Source organism: Manis pentadactyla, chromosome 1 (genome assembly GCF_030020395.1).
Source record: "Manis pentadactyla isolate mManPen7 chromosome 1, mManPen7.hap1, whole genome shotgun sequence".
Taxonomy (NCBI): domain Eukaryota; kingdom Metazoa; phylum Chordata; class Mammalia; order Pholidota; family Manidae; genus Manis; species Manis pentadactyla.
In genome coordinates, this window is record NC_080019.1 from 199,507,709 (window position 1) to 199,532,094 (window position 24,386).

Consider the following 24,386-nt stretch of genomic DNA (forward strand, 5'->3'; position numbering starts at 1 on the left):
CAACAGCAGAGATGTCCCAGGCGTGCAAGAAGGAAGGCCTGCCCAACAGCTGTCTCCTTATTAAGATGTGGACATGCTTCTACACCAGCTGGCGTACCCCTCTGCCCTAAGGCCCCCTGCCCCCCACCACCTTGGCTGCCAGGATCCCTCCTCCAGGATCCCTTACCCTTCTCCAAGGTGCAGCAACCACAGGGTTACCACCTGTCACCCGGCGGCCTCCAGGGCTTTCTGACTGTCCAGGGTTGGTTGTGAATGTTTTTACAATCCTCTGACAGAGGCAGACCCCACTTCCATAAGGGAGGCTGGGAATCTGCACCATCTCCAGAGGGTGGAGGCAAAGTAGGTCAGCTAGTCTCGTCCAAAGCACAGGGTACAACTGCCCCCACGGTCCGCCCCATTCTTAATTCCATTCACACCGGCCACAATGCAAACCCTGACTTCCAAGAGACAGCTCAGTTTCACCCATGCGGGGGTTGCCATCTCTACCTGGAGCAAAAGCAGGGGAACAGAGAGAGCTCCCCACAAAAGTATTATGAAACCACTCACAGCCCAGGGAGGGGAGCCAGTTTGGCCCTTTCCAACCCGCTCACCCACCGGCCTGTGTCCGTTCGAGGGTGGCAGGCCCTCTTTATTTCACTGACCTCCAACTAGGACAGCCTCCCCACTCAACTAAGAAAGCCCCCAAAGCCTGAGACTCGGACATTAGAAACTTGGGCTTTGAACGCTTTGTCCTCCTTTTGTCTATTGAGCAAATAACACAGCACACACCACGAAGTTGTTAGGAACTAGACCAAGAACATGCAATTCTACAGCAAGTTAAATCGGAATAGGGAATTAATGTTAATGATTAACAATCCTGCCTCCCTCCCTGCATCTGACACATACAGACATACATATTCTCCTCCAGAGGAAATCTTTAAGAAAGACATTGCCAGAACTGGTAGCAACTATGAACAGCTCATTACCACAGCCAGTTGGAATAGCTGCCCTGAAGCTATGATTTTAATCCCCATCTTTACAAGTCCCTCCCTCTGTTTTTCAAATGCGCTGGTACCTGGATTACACATACCTTGTTGAAAATATGGGAGAAATTTTATAGCTGTGCTAGCATTGGGTAATTACTGAAACCAAAGAGATATGTAATCCACTCCACACCATGTCCCCTCAGAGACCAGAGGCCTATGGAACAGGTGAAATGCCCATAGACCAGAAAACATTCACTCTTCTCAAGGCCAGTCGGCTGCCACAGATAATTTCTTTCCCGGAATAACACAAACAAGCAGGGTTTTCCCTGCTTCATACAAGAGGAGGGAAGCAGCAAGAGACCAGCTGTCTTATTGTGTACACTCCCAATGCCTGCTTCTAACAGCAAGACAAATCCTTGATGGGAAATGTACAAAGTAACTGAGCTGGCAAGACATTAGAAGGAAATATCCAGACCACTTTCTTCCTAGATCCACACGTATGACACCTTCTGAAGCTCATCACCAAACAGGAAATGAAAACAAAGGTTACTATATATATGTGTATGTATATATTTTTGTGACTGTCTTATCTGATTAGGTGGTTTTCTGAGTTTGCTTTTCAAGGAATGCCCATCCAACAGGAAATCAACTCCAGTACAAAAACTGAAGTCATGTGGAATTTTTGAAACTGCCATACGGTCTGTATCTTAGTTGTTATAATGAAAATAGAACTCCTGCTTCTTAATTTAAAAAAGATGATCAAAGCAAAAATCTCAGCTTTGTTCAGCCTAATGTTAAAACAGCATGTGAAGTAGGTCATGGAGGACGTGGCCCCACAGGAGATGCTACATGAAGAAAGAGTAGAGGCAGGTGTGAATGTCCCCATGCACACCTGGGGCAGCCCTGGTGGGTGGATGGGTGGGGGGACTTACTTGGGTGTGCTGGTGGGTTTCCAGTACCTGCAGAAGAGGTACTGTCCGTCGGCATTGACCAAGTGAGGGAGGTCCTGGTAAGGAACACTCTGCGGGGTCCGCCTGGGAGAACTTCTCTCTGGCATTCTGAAAGGATCTTGAAGTCCTTGAAAGAAAGGCGGACATATTCCTAAGTCAGAAATATGTTAAAAACACATAGAGATAGGGGAGGAAAGCCTTGTTTGGGGTATCATTTTTTGTTAAAAGGCAGTTTTTAAAAACCCTCCGTTTCAAAGATTGTTTTTAAAATATATAGTTCTTGCAATCTCTCCAAGACTGAAAAATCCCATTTGTTCTTCAGAAAATGCTCACTTTATTTTTTAAGTGCCTCATTACAGCTCCCCCACCCCTTCCCATCTGTGTTTATTTTAAATCATTTCAGGAAACTTCATCTTAAAGACTATTTTAGCTGTAATCAAGTGGAAATTATAGTCAGCTCTGTGGGTATAAAGACCCAGCTGCAAAAGACCCATCTATCTTAAAATCCCCAAGGAAGTTTCAGAGGGGCACAATAATGGGTGGATGACACTCCAATTAATTCCTCCTGTCTGAAATCCCAAAGATGCCATGACAAACCTGTTTCCATCATGTCCTGGCTTTTGCATTCCACAACCACACAGCATGGAGAATCAGGCAAGTAAGGGCTGTTCCCTCATCTCCGCGGTCACAGGGTAGTATTCAAGCAGCTTCCGAGCCCCTGTCCCCCACCACACGCCCTGCCTCCCCACCCAGATCCTGCCTTTTGGGGCGTTAGGGGTGCTGAGCCCAGCAACCTGCTTCCAGCTCTCACTGACAAGCTCTCCGGGGCTCCGTCCCTCCCCAGGGCGGGGAACCGGCGCCTGCGAATCTCCACTACGAGTTCCTGTCCCCACTTTTCCTAGACCATCGCTGGAGGGGCTCAGGGAAGGGATGGAGCGCGGCGCCACTGCCCGGGAAACCGGCTACTAGCTCCGCGCACCCCGAGGCGCCTCGCACAAGCACAAATGCGGGTTCCCCGAGGCAAAGTCACCCCCGAGGCTCCTGACAAACTTTGCTTCCTGTCTCCGACAGCACGGGGAATGGAGCCCGTGGCTGTCACTGGAGATGCCACAGAAAAAGCCAGGAGACTTCTCCCGGTGTCCGCGTGCGGACGCGGGGACTGGGAAGATGGAGTTGATGGGGACAAGTTGATTTGGGGGTTGGTGCGAAGGAGCCGCGGGGGGCGCGCGCACACGCGCGCGCACCAAGGGACGCGGGAGCCCACGCCGAGCGCGCCCTGGACGCCCGAGCCTGCTCCCCACCCTGGTGACGGCACTCGCAGGCTGGAGCGGGGACCGGGAGGCAGTTACCGGGGCCACGAGCGCCGCTGCTGCGTTCCCCGAGCGCCGCGGGTCCTCGTCTGGGGCCAGCCGGGTCTAGCTGCGCGCCGCCGGCTCCGCGGCGACAGGGCGCGGCGTCTGCGCCGCCACTTTATCCCCGGGCCGGCTCTGCGGCGGGGGCGGCCCGGGTGGGTGGGGACGCGCGGGACCGGCGGGCGGCGCGGGGAGGCGGCGCCCGGGGCCCACGTGTGCCCGGCCCGCGGGGCGGGGAGGAGCGGGGGTGCAGCCCGCGGACCCGGCCACGCGCTCCTCCCCGCCCCGCCTAGCGGCGGCCGCGCCCCAGGGTGACCGCCCGGGGACTGTCATGGAGCCCTGAAGGGAGCGGGGCTCTCCCGAGTCTCAGCGCGGGCGGACTCGCCACACACACACGCGCGACGCACACCACACACATGGGGACACACGCACACCACACATACAGATGACACGTGCACGCGCGCACAGACCCACAGGCAGATAGCACACAAACGGACACCACGTGCACGGGTGCACGCCGACCTCTCCTCATACACACACGTGGACACTACATATCCACATTCACACTCAGTACACAAAAACAGACACCTGACATCCACAGAGACACACAAACCCACATAAGCACACACACAGACACAGAGAGACCCTCAGACACACACCCCTGGCAGATACACAGACACACATAGGCATGTCCCCATGTCCCGGGCATACCCAGGTGACACACACATTAAGGCAGACACACTCAAATCACACACACACACACACACATTTAAAGCTGGGGTTTAGGGGTGTACAAATCCCCAAGAGGTAGGCAAGAGGCAGACTGGTGCAGGCCTTGTTCTTCCACCCCCATCCCCAGCAACCCTCCCCATGGCCCAAGGGGTGGGCCTCCCAAGAAAACCTCTGGTGCCTCTACACAAGCCGGGAAAGGTCTGAACACTGTCCAGTAACTGGCAATGGAGCTTGGGGTGTGTCCAGGAAGGAGCACTGGGCTTGGAGTCCAGACCACCTGGGTTGAGCATCAGCTCCTCCATTTGTCCTGCCAGCCTTAGTCTCCTCACTTGTAAACCAGGGGTAACAATTCCTATATTCCCCCTGGAGTGGGACAAGTGTGTCCTGCTCACACAGACTTCAGCACGTGATCATGTCCTTCTGCCTTTTGAAAGCAACTTTCCACCCTAGTAATGTTGAGAAAAACTGAAACTGGCATCTCAGTGTCACATTGTCTGGATTTACAGGCCGTTTAGGGCCTGCAATCTCACTTAAGACATAAAACAATAGCCTTTGAGAAGCAGCTTGGGGTGTAAGGGCTGTCCAGTAGCTCAGCCAACTCTCTGACCTCAAGCAGGTCACCAACCTGAGGCAGAGAAGGGGTGACTTTCCAAAACCCACTCAGACTGACCCGCAGGCAGCATTCCGGGGCAGCAAGCCGCCCGTGGGCCTTCAGGCTGGCCTCGTAAATACACTGGATTTACCTGGATGGGAATTCAATGGGGGCAGTTGGGGGGCTGTTGGATATTGTGGGGGACCCAGAGCCCACCAAACCACCTTTTCTTATAGAGCTGCTGTTTCGAATTTTCGCAGCTCCAACACGTCATGATTGAATATACAATGTGAAAGCTCTGAGGACAGATTTTGGCTAAGTTGTCAGCAGAACCCTAGTAGAAATGGGGGTTGAGAACTTGAAGAGCTGCTTCTAGTTTGTTTACTAACGTAAATGAGAATGTGCTGCATGGGCAGCAGGTTGGGAACCTAGGGGTTAAGAGATTGGGATTTGTGCTATTCTGTATCTGGCTTTTTTTTTAAATTAAACTTTTTATTTTGAGATACAGATTCACATGCAGTTGTAAGAATACTACAGAGAAGTGCTCTGTACCCCTTACGCAGTTTCCCCCAACGGTAACATCTTGCAAGACTACAGGACAATATCACAACCAGGATATTGACATGGCACAGCCAAGATCCAGAACATTCCATAACCACAAAGATCCCTTATGGTCCTTTTTTATAGCCACATCTATTTTCTTCTCATCCCCGTTGCCCCATAAACCCTGTCAATGACTAATTTGTTCTTCATTTCTAAACTTCTGTCCTTTCAAGAACATTACATAAATTGAAATTGAATTGCCCAGTGTGTAACCTTTTAGGATTCCAATTTTCACTCAATATTACCAGGTTGTTGTGTGGAGCATTCCATGGTATGAACATACCACACGCTTTGTTTAATAATTTACCAGGTGAAGAACTTTCAGGTTGTTACCAGTTTGGGGCTATTATGAATAAAGCTGCTTAGTCATTCACGTAGAGGTTTTTGTGCGAACATGAGTCTTCATTTCTCTGGGATAAATGCCTAAGAGTGCAATTGCTGGACAGAAATTGCATGTTTTTTAGGAGACTGCCATAATGTATTTCAGAGTGTTTATACCATTTTATATTCCCACCAGGAATATATGAGAGATACAATTTCTCAGCGTCCTTGTCAGCAATCAGTGTTATCACTATTTTTTAAATTTAGCTATTCCTTTAGGTGTTCAGTGATAATATGTTATGATTTTAATTCACATTTGCCTAATGGTTAGTGTTGTTGGATATCTTCTCATGTGGTTATTTGGCATCTATATATTCCATTTTGGTGAAATGTCTCCTCCTGTCTTTGACCATTTCCTAATTGAATTGTTTGGTTTTACTGTTAGGTGTTGAAAGTTCTTTATATATTCTAGATACCAGTCCCATGTTAGGTACATGATTTGCAAATATTTTCTCGCAGTCTGTAGCTTGTCTTTTCATCCTTTTATCATGATGTTTTGCAAACTAAAAGATTTGAATTTTGATGAGATATGATTTATCAATTTTTCCTTTTGTGGATCATGCTTTTGGTGCCAGAACTAAAAGCTTTCTACCTAGTCTGACATCTCATGATTTTCTCCGATCTTTGTCTCTAAAAGCTATACAGTTTACATTTGACATTCAAGTCTATGATCTATGCTTAGTTAACTTTTGTATACGCTGCAAGATTAAGATAGGGGTTCATTTGTTTGTCTACGGATGTCGAATTGCTCCAGCAAAGTTTGTTGTAAAAGCTAACTTTTCCCCTTGAATTGCTTTTGCACATTTGTCAAAATTCAGGTTGCCTACTTGTGTAGATGTATTTCTGGGTTCTCTATTCTGTTTCATTGACTTATGTGTCTATTTCTTCATCAATACCACACAGTCTTGATTACTATCACTATCTTATCTTGAAATGGGATAGACTGGTTCCTTCCACTATACATCTTTCACAAAGTTACTTTAATTATTCTTGTTCCTTCACCTTTCAATATAAAGTTTAGACTGATCTTGTCTATATCTACAAAAAGATATTGCTGGGATTTCGATAGGGACTGTGTTAAACATGTATATAAGTTTGCTGGAGGCTGATATTTTTACCTTGTTGAGTCTTCTAATCCATGAACGTGGAATGTCTCTCCATTTATTTAGGTCTTCTTTGATTTCTTTCACCCATGTTATATAGTTTTTTGCATACAAGTTCTGTACATGTTTGGTCAGATTTACATTTTTTTTTAGTAATATCAAATGTTATATGTTTTTAATTTCAGTTTCCATGTGTTCACTTATAGTGTATGGAAATATAATTGAATTTTGTATGTTGATCTTGTATCCTGAGACATTGCTGAACTCATTTATTATACATATATTAGTTTTTGTTGTTTGGTTTTGTAGATTCCTTGGGATTTTCTACAGAGACCATCGTATTTGAAGTGAGTTTCATGTACACAGAATATATTTTATCATTTTAAAAACACATTTTGCCAATCTCTGTCTTTTAATTGGTGTTTAGACCATTTACATTTATTGTCACAATTATTATGTTAGGGCTAAAGTCCACCATTTTATTTTCTTACTTTTTGTTCTATATTTCCTTTTTCTGTTTTCTTTTTCTTGACTTCCTGTAGGTTACTTGAACAGAATATTTTTTAGAATTCCATTATTACTTATCTACACTGTGTTTGAGAATATCTCTTTATATAGACCTTTTAGTGGTTGCTCTAGTATTTAATTTTTTATGTATCACAGCTTAGTGATGTCATTTTACCAGTTCCAGTGAAATATAGAAACCTAACATCCCCTCTTGTCCCTTCACTCTCCCCCATTTATAATTGTCTTAAATATTTCTTCTCTATACATTGAGAACCATATCAGCCTATTATTATAAAATTTAGAAAACTGCAGAAGAGAAGGAAAGCCTATTATATTTACCCATATTTTTGCTCGTTGTGGTCTTTCTTGCTAGTATTCCAAGTTTCCTTATATCATTTCATTTCTGCTTAGAGAACTTGGTTCAGCCATTTTTTGTGGGTAGGCCTGCTGGCAAAAATTCTCTTAGTGTTCCTTCATATGGAAATATCTTGACTATCCCTTCATTCCTGAAGGATATTCCTAAATAGGTATAGACTTGTGGTTAAATCATTTTCTTTCAGTACTTGAAAAATGCTTTACCACTTCCTTCTGGCCTCATGGTATCTGATGAATACACTGTCATTCAAATCGTTTTTCTCTTATGGATAAGATGTTATTTCTTGTTGCTTTCAAGATTTTTCTTTGTCTTTAGTTTTCAGAAGTCTGACTATGATGTCTCTTGGCATGAATTTCTTTGACTTCATACCATTTGAGGATTGTTCAGCTTCTTGAATCTGCACACTTATGTCTCTTGCCAGATTGAGGACATTTTAGCCATATTTCTTCAAGTATTTTTTAGCCCCACCCTCTTTCCTCCCCTCCCTTTGGGACTCTGATGATATGAATGTCAGATCACTTATTATAGTCTCATAGATCCTTGCAGCTCTCTTCATTTTTTTTTTCATTCTATTTTCTCCATGTTGTTCAGACTGGGTAATTTCTAGTGTCCTATCTTCCAGTTCATTGATTTTTTTTCCTCTGTTCCTTCCATTCTATCTCTGAACCTGTCCACTGAAATTTTATTTCAGTTATTGGATTTTTCAGTTTTAAAATTGCCATTTGGTTCTAAAATTGCCTTCTGTTCCTCTTCTGAGACTTTCTATTTTTCATTAGTTTCAGGTGTGTTCATATTTGCTCATGGAAGCATTTTTATCATGGCTGCTTGAAAAACCTGTTCTTTCTGTTGCCATCTGCTGGTTGTCTTTTTTCATTCAAATGTCTCTCTCTGGTTCTTGGTTAAGACGTGTATTTTATATGGGAAACTGGACAGTTTTGTATTACCTTGTGAGACTCTGGATCTTATTTAGACCTTCCGTTTTAGCTGGCTTTCTCTGACACTGCTCCAGGCCAGGAGCTGGGTGGGTGGCAGTGTTGCCTCGTTATTTCTGGGTGGAGATAGAAGCCCAAGTTTCCCATTCAGCCTGTATGGGTGTGAGGGTGTGGGTGTGGGTGTGGGCCACATTCTTTTCTGTGTTGCATGACTGGTATAAAAAGGTTAATGTCTGAAGTTCTCTGTCTTGTTCAGCTTTCCCTCTCCTGGTCATTTGGCCACAAAGAGCAGGGTTTTGTTGGGTATTGTTTGATATATGCTCATGGCATATCTGAGTTGATGGCTTCTTTAGCTCCAATTCTGGCATATATAAGGCAGAACAAACACCCAGGAAATTCACCACCAGGTTGTTCCTCGGTTCCGGAGGTCCCTAGCTGGTCCGCCTTCTCTCTACCTTTCAGAGTTTCCATATGCTGTTATCTATGTAATGTCCAAGGTTTTTAGTTGTTCTTTGTGGGAGGAAAGGCACATCTCCTCTGCCTATGCAGACGCAGAGGTCCTGTATCTAGCTATTTATTTCAGTAGTCCCTGCTTACCCACGTGCCCACAGAGACCTCAGGCCCCAGTGTCCCTGGACAGAATTACTCTACTACACAATTATCTCCCATAGAAATGCTGGTTGGCAGGGTGGCAAGTCAAGTAAAACTGGGGTCTTTCTGGCCCCACATGTGTCCTCACTGTGCCCTTCCAGAGGTGCTCTGGGGTTTGAGGGGAGTGGAACATGCTAGAAACAACTGTGAGGGGAAAGGGAGAAGGAGTAAGCCAGAAAACATCAAGAAAATCAGGCGTTTCTCTTAGTAGATATTTTAGTATGTGCAAATTAACTTCTACAGGTTTTTGCACTCACAGGGATTTTGGTTGCTGTATACTTCAATTATAAATCACTCCTGGTAGGAGAGAAGTGGAGGTTGGAAACAGAGATGGTAATTAGAGTGCATGATAGAGAAGTAAGATTGTGCAATCAAACTTAGGGGAAAATTAAGTTAAGCAAAAAAATACCTAAGTTTAGAAATATGTTCCCCTGACTAGCCGGTTCCTTCCTGGCAAGTTACTTTACCCCACTGACCCTGCCCCCTCACCTGAAACAGAGCGAGGTGAATGCCTCCTTCAGGCCTTGGCCAAGGGCAGTTGAGATCATGTCAGTGGAGCCCCAGCACAGCACCTGGTGGGCAGCCAGCTCACACTAAACCTGGGCTGGCAGCTTGGAGGCCCTGATGTCGAATCTGACCCAAGAAGAAGTACTTTTTCTTCTGAGAAGAAATTTTTGATTGAATTTTAAAAATTGGTGATTTTGCTTGCAAATCCAGATTCCCAGTTTCTCTTGAAGAGCAGAGGGATACAGTCACATGGGGCCTTAGCAACGAGGGCCTGTAGGAGAGGCTGGGTTGGTGGCTCTAGAACTGAAGAGAGAGGTCAGGCTGGAGACTTGAGAACTGGCCCAGAAGCGGAGCGGTCCTTGCATCCATGGGAGAGAATGCCCTCACCTGGGAGAGCAGGCAGGTGGAGGTGTGACCTGGCAGCCTGGGCACTGTGTCTACAGGAGTTTAGTCTGATCTTCAAAAATACTTGAGTTAGTAGCCAACATTAAAAAACCAGGACATTTCACATAATAGGGCTGGCTTCTGGATTTCCTGTAAAAGGCCAAAGTCTGGGGCAATAAGAGGCCACGTTTGTGGCTTGCAGTGGTCTGCACAACAGTCGAATAGAAGCTGCCCCCTACAGAAGCTGCATTATCTGCCCACCTGCCCAGCCCTCTGCTGTGTCCATCTAAAAAAAACCCTTAGGTTTCTGGCTTGCATCAGATGGAGACAGAGGAGAATGACTAGGAAGGTGGGATTTCACAGGATCCAAAGCTTCTAAGTAGAAACGACTAACTGAATCTAATGCTGTCTGGAAGTCCCACCAGAGGACCGGGATATGTCCAGTAGATTCAATGACCAGTTGACCATTTGTGACTTTAGAGAGAACCCAGTGCATGGATTAATCAGGGCAGAAGACAGCCTGTGCTGAGTTACAATGTGAATGGAAAATAAGTGGATACAGCAAGTGCAGACACCTCTGTCATGACACTTTCTGGGGAAGAGGCAGTGGAGTGCAGGCACAAGGTCTGTGCATCTGGGAGCCAGACGGCCTGGGGTCCGATCCCGGCTCTGCTGACTTCAAGGACACAGTCTGGGACAGCTGATTTACCCTCTTTCTGCCTCTACAAAATGGGGATAATTAAGACTCCTGTCCAGTTCATGGAACTGAATGGAATAGTGCAGGTTAATTACTTAGCACAGTGCCTGGCCCCTGACAGATCAGGGGCAAGAAAATATCACCATAACTAAGATAAGGGAATATATGGGGTGTTAAAAGTGCCCGTGAGAACTAAAACATTCCCATCGAACTCCTTCCCACACCTGTGCCGCAGTCCCTGGTCCCACAGGCAGTCCCTCCTGCCAGCTCTTGCATGGCTCTCCACAGATGCTCTGTGGTCTGAGGAGAGGGGAACATGCCAGAAACACCTATGAGGAGGAAGGGAGCAAGTAAGACACATGGCCATCCAAGAGCAGTGAGAGTAACTGAATTTCTGGTGGCTCCATGCTGCTGGGCCTTTTCAAAAGTCAGGACCAAGCTGTTGAGTGTAGGTGTTCAGGTCAGAGCTTGAGAAACATCTCAGCAAGGCGTGGAGTGTTGTTGACTCAGTGGCCCCAGTGAATGGCTGCTTTATCCCCGTGCCATTTGCATTGTGACTTTAGAACTTCCCACTATCTCCAGGTAATGCATTAAATTATAGGGCACCCAGCTGATGTCACAGACTGCTTGGTATGGGAAACTCCACACATACATTTGGTGACCAGGAGTGTCAGAACTGTTCTGAGTAAAAGTAAAGGAGACTTGAGGGGAAAACTCGGTTTCTCCCTACTTGGGAAGACTGCTGGGTTTTTCCAATGCAAAGAGAAAGGAAAAAAGAAAGACTTTGTAATAAATACACTATCTACAAAAAATAATTTACAAATGACAGGACAAATGTATAGGATGTACCCAACGCTGTAAATAAAGAGGTCATAAATATTCTTAATGTTGTTATGAGGGGGTATATTCATCCTGCTGTTTAGTCTAATTTGAAATGTATATAAACATTTTTCCCAAATCATTTCTACCTTGGCCCTCTTTTCCTGTTTTTTCTATAAAGTCTTGCATTCCTTTTTCACAAATTCTTCCTGTATAGATTTGGGGCCACTCATGCCCATGGTTGAAAAAGGGCTGCTGAGAATTAAATGCAAATATGAGTTCCACAACATGCGAGGATGCAGACAAGCTCCTGAGGGCTGACTCAACCCTCCAAGTTACTCTTCCATGGACACCTAGGCCAACATCATCAGAAGCAATGGTAGGGGAAGGGCAGGGGTGGCGGTTGAAGCCACTCAACTGCCCGTCCTTGGCCATTAACAGTTAAACGGGAAAAAACATAACAGTGAATGTTTAGCCTTTTTAGTGCATTTTCAGCAAATGTTGCATTTGCTGGAACCAAAATAGGGATGTTACTACATGCAAAGACCCTGTGGGCTGGGCTCTAGCACGGCATTTTATAGCTGCAGAAATTGCCCTGGTTCCTTCGCTGGCCCAAGGTCACACGTGGGGTCGTGGCAGAGCAGCCTTTGAACCTGATCCGTTCGCCTCCTGTGTTCCCTCCTGTTGACTAGCACATGGACCCGGAATGTCCGGGAAATAGATGCAGGTGTTCAGGGCCCAGGGTGTCAAATGCTGCTTGGCCTCCTTGTGAGGAAGCCCCCTCCGGTTCTCGCTCAGCTTTCTGATGAGTAACAAGCAAAGTCTTTGTTGGGTTTTACGTGTCTGTAACACTCCAGTGCTTGCCCGTCTCCCTTTTTAACCACTGGACTTTCTTTTCATTCATTTTATTTATGGAGTTATCTTAAGTCTGTGGCAACTGTTCATTTCCTATTAAAATTAATGAAGTTTAAAACATGGGCGTGCTACCAAGTCCAAGCTTGTGCCACTCGCCTCACGACATGCCAGTAAGTCGAGAGACGGGGTGCTGGGGCAAGGAAAGTAACTTCACCCGGAAAGCCAGCAGCCCGAGAAGATGTGGGCCAATGTCCTAAGTGCCCTCTGAACTCAGGGTTGATTGCAGCCTTCTTTCATATCAGGGAAGCAGGGGCGCGGTCAGCAGGTGACAGATTACCTCAGGGTCAGCAAGGGTCTGAGAAGGGTGGTGAAGCCCCTTGTCCTTGGCTAGTTGTCACTTTGTCACCACAGGTCAGGACATGTTCCTACATGTCCTTGACCATCCAGTCGTCCTTGTTGTACAGACTTCTTTACGTCTTTGGGGAGGCGAGTGTCAGGTAAGGGGCTGGATGCAGCCATCTTCTGTCATGAGCAGGATCCCTTCTGACAACGGACAAGCCCGTGGGCAGGCTGCAGTGCTGAGCAGAAGCTTCATGACCCAAAGATCAAGGCAGCAAAGGAGACAGAGATGATGGAAAGGCAGAGATGCCAAGTTTTTCACTCTGTTACAGGTTGATTTAAAGAAAGATATTAAGTAACTTACAGTGTACGTGGGACACGGATAACGCAAAGTCATAATGTCAGGGGTGTGGCTGTAACAGGCAGGGGACACACAGGGTGGAGTCCTGGGGGGAGAACTGGTGTGGGCGTGCTCCCCCCCAACCTCTGCTCTGCCTCTGATCTGCCATCGCAGTTCCTGGTCCAGGCCCCTTCCGCTCTGCCTGAGCCTGAGCTTCTGGGCTTCAGCCCCTGCTGGTCGGCCTAAGGATTTGCCCACACGGTCTCCATCTCTCAGAGGCAGTCATTCTGTGAATTTCTATTTCTACTATGTATTTAAGCACCTATTGGGAAAGGCCATTAAGTACAATCAACTCTACCAAAACTACAGGTTCCCACCCACATGCCACCTTCCTTCCACGCATTCGGCAAGTCCAGTACATCAGCAATTAGCAAACGGGCCCAGTCACAGTCATGAGTTTTGCACTCGGCCGTAAAGGAGAAATTCTTCCACTGACTAGTCTGGTTAATGGAGCAGTTAAAAGCTATACATGCTGAAAAATATTCCAGGGGGGTCATTCCAAGCACAAGCAGAATGGACTCAGCTAGCAATTAACAGTGGTGGACCACCCATGTATCCTCCTACTTCATTTTTTTGGGAAAAAAATTTGTTTTACTTCTTTTGAAGTCAATGCCATCAATGTAATGTTAAGTTTTAGTCTTTGAAAGCAAATGAGGCAGTGGTTATGTTTAGGCAGGGGAAGTCCAGTGATGGGTTGAGTAACTATGCAGAAACTGCTGCATGTGTATAGATATTTCCAGATAATCTAGGCAAGGTAAGGAGGCATGGGCTGGTGGGGACAGAATCACACTACACAGCTTTCTAAATGACAGCATTTTTTTTTTCTGATCTGTTTTTAATTGGCTGGTTTTGGTCAAAGAGGCCATGCAGCATGCTTGTAAAGGACACAGACCTTGGGGTAGGAATCAGCTCTTGTACTTACAAATTACTTAGCCTCTCTGTGCCCCAGTTTCCTCATCAGTAAAGTGGAGGTAATAATAGTATCTGTTTAGAATTGTGAAGGTTAAATGAATTAATACATTAAAGTACTTAGAACAATGCTTGGCATATAGCAAATGCTTTATGTGTGAGCCATGTTATAATTATTACCATTATCGTTTATAACACAGCACCAACTCTCCCCTCCAAATTGCCTTTTTCAAATGCCACACATGTGAGAACCTGTGTCTTATGAAATCATGTTACCTTATTACAAGGTTAGGTGTACATTTCTCTACATATCAAGCAAAACTGGCAAGCCTTGGGGAGGACTTTACAGCTGGCTGGTGTCTTAGACATCATCTGATCTATAGCCCTCATTTTGCAGGTGAAGCAACTGAAACCAGAGAGGTGAGGTGACTTGCTCAACATTGCACAGCAAGCATGTGGTGGCACAATCTGAATTAGAACAAGGGTCCAGGCCCCTCCTTTTGAACTGTGTATAGTATTTCTATCACCTCCTTCCATTCCCAGGGGAGTCGTAGAGTTTCCTTTGTGAAAATCAAATGGAAACCAGGAATTAGGGCACTTGGGGTCTCTCACCCAAACCCTGCCACAGACCTGTGTCAGATTTTTCCCTCTCATTTCCTTCAAATCCATAAGAGGTATCCATGGACATTTGCCTTCTTTTATTTGCTTGATTGTTTTTTGACCACCAGGTAACACTTGTTCTTTTCTAACAGCAGCTGTGTTTCCTTTTCAGGAACCCTCCACCACTGTTGGATTCTTGGGACAACTGTCAAAGTGCCTGCATCACTTCAGCCAAGACTCAGGGCCCAAGAAGGCCCCTGGACCCTCTCTGACTAACTCCTGAGCCAAGTGACATGGGGTGGAAGGCGCAGAGGGCATTCTCTCTTTCTGAGGCTTTCTGGGCAAGGAGATTGGGTGTTCTGCTGACAGAGGCCTGCTGCATATCCTGGGTCCCAATCTATTGTTTCCCAGCTGGCCTTCCAATCTCCACTGTGTTCTATGAGCTCCCCAATAGACCCCCATAAAGTCCCCTTGGGTTTAAGTCAGCCAGATTTGATTTCCTTTGCTTGCCATCAAAGAACCTCAACAGATATGACTGAACCTACTGACTTAACTTATCCTTAACCTTAAACCACTGGGGAATTTTCTAGCAGGGAGAGAGATGGCTGGAGCCATGGGCAATGGGAACTGAGAGGCATGCTGTAGAGGTGTCCAGGGAGGACAGAGAGAGCCAAGAGTAGAGTAAAACAGGAGTCTCTTCAGACCCCCAGAGAAGGCTCGGCAGCAGGAAGACTGGGAAAGAGGAATTATGACAAGCCAAGAAGTTGGCACATTTAAGTCCCCAAGAGTGGGGGTGGGGGAAGGTGGTACCAGGGAGTTGACACCTGGGAAACAGAAAAATGAGAAACTGAGGAAACCACCCAAGGACTCTTTCCCCCTCAGGAAATACAGCCAACAGCCACAGCAGGACAGTCCTGTACAGGGAGACCTTAAAAGTGAATCCAAAAAATTACTTTAAGGACAGTGTTGACCAAGAAGCCAGTATTCATTTACATTTCCTTTCAGTCTTTCAACCTGCATTCATGAAGCAGCTGCTATATGCTGGACACTGTGCGAGACGCTGGGCTGTGGAGCTCCACGCCACCATCCTCGCCCTCACATGACTCACAGCCTGACAAGAGCAAGAAAGCAGACAGTGCCAGCCTGGGAGGGGGGCATCGTGTGTGTGGAGGGAGAGGCCCCCAAGGATGAAGAGCGAGAGTCCACACAAGAAACCACATGATGCCAACACCCACCTTCCACAATTGGAGAGGACGTGTGAGGACCAGGAGAGTCACAAGCATGCCTACAGCTTATCTTCTCTCCAGCTCAAGCCCTTGTCCTCTTCTGGGCTTTAGCACGGAGGAAAGGAGCATGTGGGCCACGTCAGGCTTTGCTCTGGTTCCCAGAGGCCTGAAGATTGAGCACCCAGGGCCCCAGGGCCATGACAGGACCTCGCAGTTCCTACCACCAAAGCACGGTGCATGGACCAGCAGCATTAGCCTGTCCTGAGAGCTTGTTAGAAACACGGAAGTCCAGGCCCCACCCACACCCACTGACCCAGTGTCTGCATTTTAACAAGATTCCCAGGTGATTCATAACCAAGTTAACTTTTGAGAAACGTTACAGGTCAGGAACCAAGCCATGTCAGCCAGGAATAGTGCATAATCAATGCCCTCGTTAGTAGTGGGGACAACGGAAAGTAAGACGACTTAGTCTGGGCAGGGCTTATGAATGGGATGGTTGATAGAGCTGCCTGATAAGATGTGGGATGTCCAGAGACATTTACATTTCAGACAAACAATTAAAGTTCTCAGTATAGGTATGTCCCGTGCAGTATTTGGGACATACACTAAAAAAATATTCATTGTTCATCTGAAATTCAAATGTCATTGGACATCCTGCATTTTTATTTGCTAAATCTGGCCACCCTAGTGTACCAGGATCCAGATGTTATCTTTCCATATCTAAAAGGGCTTGAAACTATTAAAACAAAGGGATTCATTAAGAATAGCCAAAAGAACAGAATGAGTGACTTACATATAGGGACATGTGTACAATTAACTATAATATTTTCAGCCCAGATACGAATGTGGGTGAATCGCTAGTTTCTCTCCACAAAAGAGCCAGAAACAGGTGACAGACAGTTCTGTGAATGGCACTGGGAAACACAGCTGAATCTCTACCTACCACCACACAGGTTACAGGCCCAAAAGTGAAGGGCTTTATAAGTTAATAGAAGAAAATGCAGGACAATATCTTTGTTAACCAAGTGAAGGGAGGAATGTCTTCAATTAAAAGTTAAAAACACAAACTGTAAAATTTTTTTAAAAATTCGATTACATCAAAATTAAGGATTTCCTTTCAACAAAGAGAGAAGATGAAGAAAAGGAGAAGATATCACCCAAGTCAAATTAAGGATTACTTTATGAAAAGTATAATTTATGAAAATCAACAAGAAAAGGACAACTGTCTTAAAAAGGAAAAATAAAATGAGTAAATGGGCAAAAAACATGACCGGGGTATCTATAGAAACAGAATCTCAAAGAGCTAATAAGCATTTTGAAGTGATGCTCAAAATTATCAGTAATCAAAACAATGAATGAATGCCCTTGACTAGTAGGCCAGATTAGCCTAGCAACAGGTGACAGCTGAGCCCAAGGACAGGGTGGCAGGGGCGGGGCTGCAGGAAAGCCACCCTGCTGCTGGGAGGGGCCAGCCCCCACCAGGACAGCCTCACGCAGGCCCACGGCAGGCAGGGCAGCACAGTCCCTGTGAGGGACCAGCCCTGCATCCTGATTGGCACACCTGGGGCAGTGAACACACCATGGAATGTCCTGCAGAATTCAAAGCAATGGTCAGATGCACCCAGAGTAATAGGATGGATCTTACAAGCACTAGGTGAACAAAGTCAAAAACAATGGAATCTGTAACACTCTCCCATTTACATGCTTTTTTACAGACACAAAATATATTTTAAAATCATGAGCTATAAACAGAACAGAAGTGTGATATTTGCTTGGAAGGACAGTTGGAAGAGGGATGTGGAGATACAGAAAATGATAAATGAAAAGCAATAAGAAAAAGTAATAAGTAGCAAACAATAAAATAATAAGTCAATAAGAAAGAAGAAAAATGTAAATAAAAGAAGAAAGATTCAACCGTGATAAAGTAGCATGAAATGGCAGGGGAGGGGTGATTGGCTCAGCCCCCTAAACCTGCAGTTCAAAAGTAAACACGTAAATACATAAGTACCTGCAAATGTCTACAGTCACCGTCCTGGACCCCTTTGGGGGTCCCTCTGAGGTTCTCACTTTTCCCCAGTGCTTGAGAGTGCCGGCCTCTGGTGAACACACAGTGGTGAACGCACTGCTCAGCCCAGCCCACTAGCTCTGACTCTGCTCTGATCTGACATGGATCTGAGTTGCTCACATTCCGGGTCTCAATCAGTGGGTTTTGGCCAGAGAAGCAGAATACCATCCAAATTCTCCCTGCCCCTGACATTCTCCTGCCAACCTTAGACGGGGGAGGAGTCTCAGCATTTCTTTTTGAAAATATTCCTTAGGTGGTTCCTAAGAACTTTGCAGGTAGAAGAAAATAGTGATCTTTAAAAAAAATCCATAAGATAGCAGGATATAAAATCAGCACATAGAAATCAATAGCCTTTAAAAAATACATGTATATGATTTAACATATATACTATTATAAATATTTATATTAACAATATTTAATTTATACTATCATAAATATATAAATATAATATTTAGTTCATGTTATAAATATATATTTTTTAATATATTATATAAAACATATGTATACTCAATTAGAGGATATTAAGGAAAAGTCCCTTTTACAATAATGACAGAGCAGGAAAATATTTAGGAGGAAAACTTATTCCTAACAAGCAATATGCAAACCCCATATTAAACACCTTTAAAAGACACAGGAAAAAAATGTGAATGAATGGAAGCACATTCCTTGCCTTTGGATAGAATGACAACATCATAAACATGCCAGTTTTCCTTAAATTAATTCAAAAAGTTTAAACAATCTCAATAAAAATTGCAAAAAGTTTCTCTGGGAGTTAGCCAGTTGATACAAGAGCTCTTGATTTTTAAAATGCAGGAATAGTATTTAATGTCTGAGAGGCAAGAATGCCTTGCCAGACATGAAAGCAATACCTTCTCAGACAGTGTGATACTGCCACATAAATAGACCAATGGACTGGTGGAAAAGAACAGAAAGTCCGAAAACAGACCAAGACGCATATAGGGATTTGGTGTTTAATAAAGATTGCTTCTCAAATCACTGGGGCAAAGACAGACTTTTTAACAAATAGCCCTGGACAACTGGTTAGTTGTTTGGAAAAAGATAACATTAGATCCACAGCTCACACCTTACTAAAGAACAAATTCTAAAGGGAACAGAGATCTAGATGTCAAAAAGGAAACAACAAATACTAGAAAACCACTGGTACTGAGTTCTCAGGCCTCTCCTCTTAGATGCTGGACTTCCAACATTTTTTGGCCAAGTAACTTAAGGCAATCTGCTGAGAACAAATGCATTCTTTATGCCTTTGAAGCCACCCCTGGCTTACCTAACTATGCAGCATGGAACAAGGCTGTGATATACACGATGAAGTAAAGCCATATTTGTGGTGGAGATTGCTAACACTCCTCCTTCTCATTGGCATACTGCTAGACTACATTTCCAGACACCCTTACAGTTTAGGGTGAAGGAGGAGTTGAGGATTCCTAGAAGATAGTGTGGGGAAATACTAACTGGAAAGAGCCTGGGTTCCTGAATGATGTGTGGAGCAGAGAAACTATGACCCCCACCAACTTGCACTGGGCTTTGAAGCAAATGAGAAATAACCTCTTAACTCATTAAGCCACTGAGAATTGAATTTTTGCCTGTTACAGCAGCTAACATTACTTGCTCTGACTAATACGGTATTTGAACTGTTGCTATTCTAGTGGGAAGCCCTTTCAGCGCTTTAAAGTCGTTTAGTTCTTTCCTGCCTCAGTATTTATGTGATACGTCAACACAAGAACATGCAAACATGAAGCGGCAAAGTTGTGTACCAACCCACATCTGGGCTACTGCCCCTCTGTGCTCAGAGACATAAGAACAGGGGGAGGGCCTGGGCATGTGACAAAACAGGGCAAAATGCTGGGAGAGACAAAATTCTTCAAATTCTGGCATCCAAAGAAGATCACAAAGACCAAGTTCAAAAACGTTGGCAATAACATGCAGTTCTAAAATAAATGTTTATTTAGAAATTAAGCCAGAACAATAGGGAACATTGCTACAGTCCCCAAAATGGTACTGAAATGAAGTAGCACAGTTATGCCAGATCATGAAGAGATAGTTGCCTGGGTAGGAAGGGAGCCTCTAGTCAGGGAAAGCTATTATAAGAGGTAGTAACATTTAGAATTTCTTTTGGGGAGAGCTAAGAAAAGTTGTTTTCATATGGCCAGCAGCCCCACACTAACAGGAACCCTAGTCACACCATCAGATAGGGGTAGAACTGAGCCCAGAAACATCTTACATCACTTTCTGGGAGTGATCATGCTCAGCAGCAGGAAGTGGGGGCAACCATACATACTGACTCCCAATCCCGGAAGGCCAGAAAGCAAGGCTGAGAAGGGCTTTGCAAAAGAAGGGTTTGGGAAAGAGGGAAAAGGGAGAGAAGGGGTGACAAAATCCCATTGTAAAACATCGAGGAAGCTTACAGAAAGAAACACAAAGGGTCGTCCAAAATCTCAGCCTCCTGGGGATGCTCACGCCTGCCCCCAGGTGGTTTCTCTGCTCCATGTGGTTACTCAGGAACCCAGGCTTTTTCCATTGTGATGCTCACCTGATGCACAACTTTGAGGGTTGCTCTTGGGGAGCACTACAATACCAGTGGGTGTTCAAAGAATGTAGGGAATTGAGTTGATCAGTAGCACAAGGAAGAGCTGGTTAAGTTGGGCTTCCTCGGTTAAGGAAGAGGACAAAACCCTCCAAATATCTGATACTAGAGCAAAGCCGATAATGCATTTATAACTGTCTTTTCAAGCACAATTATAGTACCTTTGAAATAAAGATACTCAAACAGTATACTAGTGACTTGTAACACCATGCCTTTATGGGAGAAAATGCCTTTATTTGGGTAAGTGTTGGCATGTAATGCCCTCCAACCCCCAGACATGGTGTCCATGTGTCCAGAGCACCATGGATTCATGGCAGTCATTGTAATACAGAAACTGTTAGGAACCCTGAAAGAAAAGCCATGCTAACAACTACATCTAAAGTGTTAAGGTCCTAAGACAACATCAGGGAAAGGCTTTTATATGTCCCCTCCAATGTGGAAAAAAATGGAACATCTGGGAGACATGAGCATGGATTCATGTCCTCCAGTGACAAGATGGCAGGCCAAATGTCTTGGCTAGTCTGTGAGCTTCCGTGGAGCTGGGCCCAAGCCTTGTCCCCCAGTTCTCACCTTCCAGTGCCCCAGCTGCACCCACCTTCTTGAATACTCCACTCAGGGTCCTGACTTGGGGCCTTTGCTCTTGCTGGGCCCTCCACCTGGGAAGCTCTCCTTCCACTCTCAGCGAGCCTCCTTCCCTGTCTCCCTCCAGCCTCCCTCCCAGAGAAGCCTGCTCTTCCCGCCCTGGCCCAAGGGCTCCCTTATCCTCTTTCACGGTCCTCTTTACATTTTCTTCTTAATACCCTTACTATTGTGAGGGCTTCATAATATGTCACAATTCTCAGTACTAAACTTGTATGATTCCTAAGTATACTTATTACATATCACATCTTTATTTATTGTTTATCATCTAGAATGGTACCCTCCAATAGGGTAAAGGTGTGGCTATGGGGCATTGGAAACACGACTGGTCTGAACTGAGGAGTGTATACACACTGGAGTGTGAAGACAGCATTAAAAAAGAACATAAAGTATCTCATTAATAATTTTTATATTGATTATGTGTTGAAACCGTACATTTAGACTAACCCAGTATATTGGGCTAGTTACAATTGATTATTGAAATTAATTTCATTTTCCCCTTTTTACTTTGTCAATGTGCCTACTAGAAAATTTAATGTTCCACATGGGGCTTGCATATTTTATTTCCTTCTGTTTCTGACAGTTGCGATGGCGGATGAACATTCCATGAGAATAGGAGTTTTGTCTTGTCCTGGTTTCTAGAAGAGCACCTAGCACATAGTAGAGGCTTGGTAAACATTTGTGCACTTTGACTGTGTTTGTTAAAAACGGAGCAATATGCAGTCCCTCCCTCTGCCCTCTCCCATCCCTCCCTGTCTCTTTCTCTCTCTCTCAATTCCTTGCCCTCTGATAGCTTCATTACATTAGAAACTACCAGCTTTCCTTGTCTACTTAGCTACACCCCACTCTGATTTAGCCCCTTCTTGGTTAGATTTTAAAATGTGCTTTAAAAACACTATCTTCAGAAAATAACCTTCATTTCCTAAACAGTTATTGCATTTTGAACGGCCCATCTTCTGCGCAAATTAGCTAATCTAATTCACTCCAGAGAACCCCTGGAAGTGTAAGGGAGAAACCCTAGCACGCACGCATCATAGCAGAGCCAGCCTGCTGCGGCAGCCAAGGGGGCGCCTGGCAGTCACAGAGTGCCACGTGCCTGACAGAGGGAAGGGCGAGGAGCCAATGCAGGGAGGGGCAAGCACTGAGAAAGCCTTTACCTCCCTCATCGGGGCAGACATGCGCACTCAGAGCAGGCGGCTAATACCGCAAGTACCTTTACAAGAGACACTCCACAGATTGATCGAGCCCCTCCTATGGGCCAGGTGCTGGGGATACAGCCAGAATTAAACAGACGAGATGCCTCCTCTTACTGGTGCTCTTCTGCTCTGCCTGGAGGAGACAGAAAAATGAGCAAATAAGCACATAAATATATATGCATCTATGTTCTTTATTATTGCATGCTCAGAGAATCCATGCTCTCAATTAATTTTTAAAACCCACAGTTTGGGGGATAGTTGGGCCATGGAATTTTGGGGGGGAGGGAGATAATTGTAGGATTTTTACAAATTAAGAATATTTAAGATAAATCTGTACAAAAATAAAATCCAGGCTAGACAGAGGCCACCATCCAAGAAGCACGCAGAATGGATGTGACATCTGTTCCAGCAGAGTGCCATCGACACAGGGCGGCCTCGGGACTTGTCACACAAGTTGCATATTGAAACCTAGGAAATGTTAATATTGTATTTCTAGAGGGGAAAACAATTTTATTATTATTTTTATTTTTATTTATTTTTACTTATTTATTTACATTTTTTTATTTACCAGTATGGACGTTGGCACAAAATTAGTACAAAATGCATCTGCTGAGTAGTTAGTGTTGGTATGATGTCTGGCACAGAACAAAAGAAAAGCAGAATGTGGTACCCACTGGAACAGAACAGAAAACTCCTTGAACTGTATGGTGTTCCCAGACAGAATATGCCAGTCTCTCTGTTAGCTGTGAGCACACCAGAGCATTTTCTGGAAACTGCCAGTACTGCAGCCCGGATCACCTGCACTAAGCTGAAATGAAACAGAAGCAAACGGAGCAGAGGCGCGGGTGTGACATTCTGCAGGCACAGTGATACCGGGGGTGGGGTGGGGGCATTTCCAGGATCACGGCTCAGGAGGCCTAACAAATGTGTAATGCAAGTTTTCAGGCAATGTATAATCACTCCCCTGGTTTATAAATTACATAATAGTGAATTTATGCTCCTTAAATTTCTGTAGGAGGAATGGGTATGCTATTCACAAGCAGTATCTTGTAAAGAAGGAAAAATTTTTTATTAAATGAGGATTTATATGAGTATATATACACAATATCATCTGTGTTCATTCATCCAGTCACCAAAGACCAATTAGTGCCTTTTACAAATCTGGTACAGCAGACACAAAAATGAATAAAATATGGCCTCGACTTTAAAAAAACTACAGTCTAGTTTGAAAGATCAACATGTAAACAAATAACTATGGGGCCATGGGCTAAGTGCTAATAATGTTTGGACATTTTAATGTGGGCTCGAAGAGGAGAAAAAAATGAATCCTCCCTGACAAAGGATGGGAGTCAGGGAAGGCTTCTGGAGGCGGGGGGTTATGGGAAGGCAAGAAGGAGCTTGCCAGGAAGAGGGTGGGGTGCAGGGAACGCACAGGCAGGCAGAGGAGGCCCCACGAACAGAACTCCTAAGCAGCCACATGCAGGGAAGGGCAGGGCGTCCTTGGAGAACCTCAGTGAGAGAGGAGGAAGGAAATGGGGGTAGGATGAACTTGACTGTGGCCTTGGCTGTTGGTTTGGTCATAAGTTCAGCCATCCTAAAACAATATCACCAAATAAAAGTGCCTTTAAAAATAAAGTCATTCAAATGAAAACAACAGCACAAAGCCCCAACTCCTGTGGGACACACGGAAGGCAGTTCTAAGAGGAATGTATAAAGCGATCCAGGCCTATTTAAAGAAGGAAGAACAATCCCAAATGAATAGGCTAAATTCACAATTACTGAAACTGGAAAAAGAAGAACAAATGAGGCCCAAAGTCAGCAGAAGGAGGAACATAATAAAGATCAGAGAAGAAATGAATAAAATTGAGAAGAATAAAAAATAAAAAAAATTAATGAAACCAAGAGCTGGTTCTTTGAGAAAATAAACAAAATAGATTAACCCCTAGCTAGATTTACTAAGAAAAAAAGAGAATCTACACACATAAACAGAATCAGAAATGAGAA

The 24,386-nt window shown here is 44.8% G+C and overlaps 1 protein-coding gene across 7 annotated transcripts in view; it reads right to left on the bottom strand.

Moving 5' to 3' along the window:
• The window catches only part of MGLL (monoglyceride lipase), a 128,048-nt gene extending 105,533 nt beyond the window's left edge, over positions 1-22,515 (bottom strand). Inside the window, exons 1-2 of one of the 7 annotated variants that reach the window (XM_036911579.2) lie at positions 22,400-22,515; positions 1,898-2,042 (exon numbers count right to left, since the gene is read on the bottom strand). In XM_036911579.2, coding sequence (XP_036767474.2) covers positions 1,898-2,022 — 125 coding nt within the window. In that variant the 5' untranslated portion in view covers positions 2,023-2,042; positions 22,400-22,515. Of the gene's footprint in view, positions 1-1,897; positions 2,043-2,512; positions 3,083-3,264; positions 3,434-17,888; positions 17,912-22,399 lie in introns of those variants that run through there. The other 6 variants (XM_036911583.2, XM_036911577.2, XM_057505914.1 and 3 more) reach the window with 6 other exon arrangements.
• Between the last annotated feature and the right edge of the window lie 1,871 nt (positions 22,516-24,386).